The sequence below is a fragment of the Pseudophryne corroboree genome, chromosome 6 (genome assembly GCF_028390025.1).
Source record: "Pseudophryne corroboree isolate aPseCor3 chromosome 6, aPseCor3.hap2, whole genome shotgun sequence".
In the NCBI taxonomy this organism is placed as follows: domain Eukaryota; kingdom Metazoa; phylum Chordata; class Amphibia; order Anura; family Myobatrachidae; genus Pseudophryne; species Pseudophryne corroboree.
Window position 1 is genome coordinate 818725250 of NC_086449.1, and position 4948 is coordinate 818730197.

The 4948-nt window shown below is 47.6% G+C and overlaps 1 protein-coding gene across 1 annotated transcript; it reads right to left on the bottom strand.

The window, feature by feature from the left end:
• Positions 1–234: 234 nt before the first annotated feature.
• On the bottom strand, positions 235–4133 carry LOC134933730 (E3 ubiquitin-protein ligase Midline-1-like). Its single transcript, XM_063929134.1, has one exon. It carries the CDS (start codon positions 4104–4106, stop codon positions 2526–2528), a length of 1581 nt encoding a protein of 526 aa, XP_063785204.1. The 5' UTR covers positions 4107–4133; the 3' UTR covers positions 235–2525.
• Between the last annotated feature and the right edge of the window lie 815 nt (positions 4134–4948).

Sequence of the window (4948 nt, forward strand, 5' to 3'; positions counted from 1 at the left end):
CACCATGATATCTCATTATGGTATGCAATTATTCCAAAATATGGAAAAATCCCATATCCAAAATACCTCTGGTCCCAAGCATTTTGGATAAGGGAGACTCAACCTGTATTTATAACTAGCTGTTCTGCCTGTTCTTCACACGGGAGTTTCTGTTTATCACGGTTGTATATATAAATGAGTGTTAATAATTTGGTAAATCTATAGAGATGTAAATCTGAGACATCTTAATATAAGTAAATATTAATCCATTTATTATTTATTAGCAGTTTCTTATATAGCGCAGAATATTCCGTTGCGCTTTACAATTAGAACAGTAATAGAACAAAACTGGGTAAAAACAGACAGACATAGAGGTAGGAAGGCCCTGCTCGCAAGTTTACAATCTATAGGACAATAGGCATTGATACAAAAGGATAGATGCTACCTATTGCATAATGGTCCACCAGATCGCTAGGTTCTTAATGGGTTGTGTGATGATACCCAGCAATGTTGACCAAAGGTCAGGAGGTGTGAGTAAAGAAAGACAAAATATGTGAGGTTATGTGTACTGTACAGAGAGGATGTGATTAGATAGGGAAGCATTGAAGGATATGTGGGTGGCAAAGCCAGATTAAGGGCGGGTTGCAGGGCATACTGTACCCTGGGCCCCCCTTTGTCAGGGGGCCCCCCGTCCAGAGCACACTGACATCACTAGATTTCCCTTTTAAGCAGCAGCAGCAGAACCAGCAGCCAGAATGCCAGCAGGACAGTATGCAGGGCAGGTAGAGACACAGGAATATCATGTTTTATGAGCTACCGAAAGAGCTTTCTGACCAGAGGAGAGATAGGAGGGTGGAGAGAGCCGTAAATGACACAGGGATCCCATCTTCTCCTCCTCCCCGCCTGGGTGTCTGAGTCCTGTGTGAACTGTTATGCAATTAAACCATTTGGGTCTAGATCTAGAGACACACACAGAGTCCTCCTGAGTCATGTCCCAGTGTGTAAGTAGTACAGAGGCTGCTGCTATTCTTACATGTGACAAGATACATTTTTTTTATTTGTCTATGTGTATTTTAAGGTTAAATTGTCTTTGTTCCACTACAAGAAAAGTTTGTAAAATACTGTATTTGCTGGCGTATAAGACTACTTTTTTGCCCTGCAAAACATGCCTCCAAGTGGGGGGGGGGTCGTCTTATACGCCGGGTGCACTTCATACGCCGGGTGCCATAGTGGCCTCCCGAAGCACTGCGGCCGCGGCGGGTCATCAGCGTGGCTGCGGCGAGCATCAGCAGCGATACAGGGGTGCCAGCCTTTTCGGCGTGACCGGCCCGTTCTGCTTGGCGGGAAGCAGCGGCGCTCCGACCCGCCCCTTGCACATGCGGTCATAATATACAGTATGTCACTTGGTATTAATAGACTGCTGCTAGTGACAGGGGGACAGGGAGGGCAGACAGGGAGCAGGGACCAATCCAATCAAGCTTTGTATACAGCCAACAGCCAACCACAGTACTGCACCATTGCACAGTACAATACAGCATAGAAAAAGTCCAGCTGTCAAACGCCTATCAACCCTATCATGGCACCAGCAAAAAGCAAGTTTTAAACTTCTTTGTTCTTTTACGTTTTATTTGGTGTGTGGAAGGTGTGCGCAAGAGGGGGTAGTCTTATACGGCGAGTATATAACAAACTCTATATTTTGAGTGGAAATGTTGGGAGTCGTCTTATACGCCCAGTCGTCTTATACGCCGGCAAATACGGTAGTTGTCTTTCAGTTAGATGGAGCTATAAACAGTAACCAGGCATTATTAAACTATTACTTAAAACTAATATACACCATTGGTTTCAATTGAATATACACAATCTATACCTCCCACCATGACCCATTCCAAGAGGGACAAAATGCTCTCTATCTGGACTTCCTTCTTAATTTATGATTGCAATCACCTCTGTTGAAACACCTTTCTTATCAATTAAATAGTTCAACACGGGTGATGTCAATGATATATTAAGATGCTAATAACGTCATTATGTCAAGCCCCTGTTCACCCCCTTAGGGGAGGTTTATTCAAATTCTTATTACGTAGTTTTCCTTTTTCCCACCTGAAGAATCTCTATGTTACATTCCATCTACCTAACATATTGGGAAGTAAAAAAATGAGTGATGAGTCAGTCAGTCAGTGAGAGAGGGCTTTCGCATTTATACATATAGATGACAGTCTCTAAGGCTGGCTACACACCTCAGCGACATGTCTGCCGATCCACAATTGCACCGACAGAGCAGCCGATTAGGTAAGCTACAGTATACCGAGTTATTAATTGGCCATTAGATATGTCGCTGCTGACATCACAGCTGGGTGGGTGATATGTCTGTCAGTGTGTACCCAGCATAACACTCCAACATGGGAACACATCCACACACTGGTCATCTGGTTACACAGGGGGAGGGGCTCAGCTGTAGCTTCACCCACTGCTTCATTCTATTGGCTGAATGTTCACCCAATCACATTCCCCATACTTGTGATGTCACCAGTCTCTGGGCAGATTTCTTATGGCAATTTCTCCCAGTTCCTGACTCCCCCACATATAGTTATACAACCAACCGCTACCAATAATGCAGCATGGAGGGGCTCAGTGAGGGCGGCAGTGTAGGTGTGTAAATGTCTGATAGGGTCACACAGAGAATAAAAGGACAGCTGTCCTGCCTCATAATCCAGATATATCCTCACTCTGTCACAGGGGATATTGTCAAGTAACCGGATCCCTGTACTGTCATGTACCACATAGTACCGATTATTATACCTACGCAAACACCAGGACTTGTTATTATTACCAATGTATGACTGTGTTCCTCTCCTGCCTATACTGGGGTAACACATCCCCACCCTCCACCACTCTGACTTACTGACATCCACCTCCCAGTAACATCGCCCTGAGGAGAATCCCTTGGTGCTTATTAATTGATCATCCTCAAATCTCTCTGGTGTTATTGGGCGATTCTGGTTTGGTGACTTGGATGCAGTTTTCCTGTCACCTGATAAATGTACATTATTACCAGCTGTGGTCACATCCAGTAACATGTCTGTAGCCTCCTGCACATAGATCCCTGTATTTATACCTGTTATTATATCAGATAATGTGTGTAATGTCCCTGAGATGAGACTCACATCCAGATCTCCTGCACCACGGACCTGGTTATCATGTGTCTCTGGGTCGTCAGTATCACACAAGTCCCCTGTGTCTGGTTCCTGTAAGACAGTCACTGGATCAGACATGTTACACAGCTCCTCAATGTGACGCATCTTCCCGGACAGCTCGTCCTTCTTTATTTCCAGCTGCTGGATCAGATCAGAAACTGAGAGTGAAACGCGCTGTTCCTGCCTGGAGATCTCAATCAGGACTCTCTTCTCCAGGTCTTCCAGCTGTCTCCTGATGTCTCTAAACAGGGCAGTGACTGTCTCTGTTACACCAGCTGCTTTTCCCTGATCTTCTCTCCTGCGCTCCTGCAGACTCTGGACTCTTTTCTCAGTCTCCTCTCTCCTTGTGGTCAGTTTCTGCAGAACATTCCTCAGCTTCTCCTTCTTCTTCTCAGAGGCCTCATCCAGCATCTCCACCTGGTGTCCCCGATGTTTCCCAGCTAAACTGCAGGACACACAGATACAGGCAGCGTCCTCAGTGCAGTAATACTCCAGGATCTTCTGATGGACGGAGCATTTCCTGTTCCCCAGGGCAGTGGTGGGATCACATAAGACGTGTTCTGCTGACTTGCTGTGTACTCTCAGGTGTTTATCACACAGAGAAGCCTCACACATCAGACAGGATTTAGCAGCAGGTACAGGAGAGTCCACACAGTAAGTGCAGAAGATCCCAGTCTCCTCCTGATCTGGCCGAGTAGACAGGAAACTCCCCACTATGTTACACAGCGTTATGTTCCTCTGCAGTACAGGACGCTCCTGACACTCTGCTCTGCATTCCGGACAGGTATAAGCTCCAGCCCCCTCCTGTGTATCCAGCACACGATCAATACAGACCCGGCAGAAGTTGTGGCCACATCTCAGGGTTACAGGATCTGTATAAATGCTCAGGCAGATGGAACAGTGCAGCTCCTGTCTCAGATCAGCAGACGCCATCGCTGGCAGCAGAAGAGAGAAATGAAAGTGAGAGTTTCTGCCACACAGAAACCAGTGAGGTCACATTCTGCACACAGGGGGAGGGGGAGCTGTCACTCAGATTATATCTACAGGCTCAGTTACATTAATGGACACAGAAAATACATAAAGGGACATCATGCAGGAAATTTACTTATATTGAAAACAGTAAAGGCCATTTCTCTAGTATCCATAAGGGATATTGGGGACAGATTAGTATGATGGGGTATAGATAGGTCCAAAGGAGCCAGTGCACTTTACATTTTTTTTCACTGGACTTTCCGGTGGGCGGGCCTGACAGCAGGCCATGTTTTAAGTGAGATCTCCACTCCCTGCTGGGGTAATACCTTATATAAACCCCTCCACACTGGGTGCGGCACCCCCCCAACATCGGTGGCACCCCTGGGAGATAATAGTGGGTAAGTGGACCCTGATCCCGGCTCCCCACTGCCCATACCTCGCCAGAATGAAGGCGTTTGGTAGATGCCGGCATCCTCGGCTGCCATCTTCGGCCCACCCACCTCCAGCACCAGAGTGTCCCGACCGGGAGCCCTGCACTACGGACACCCGCTCCCTCACCTCAGCTGGCGGGGCCCTTGCCGGTGGGAAGTGCAGCTGCTGGATCCCCTGACGGAGAGCCGCAGCTTGCAGCCGGTCCTAGTAGTGGTAATCAGTGACGTCATGGATGGGACCCCCGACCTCCAACCTCTCGGGTGCTTCCCGTACACAGCACGCAGTCCTCTGCCTCCATCACTCGCCTCTGCCCAGGTTTCCTGCCTCCTGCTTACAGTGCCTTCCAGCCGGGCTCTCTGCAGCAGCACTGT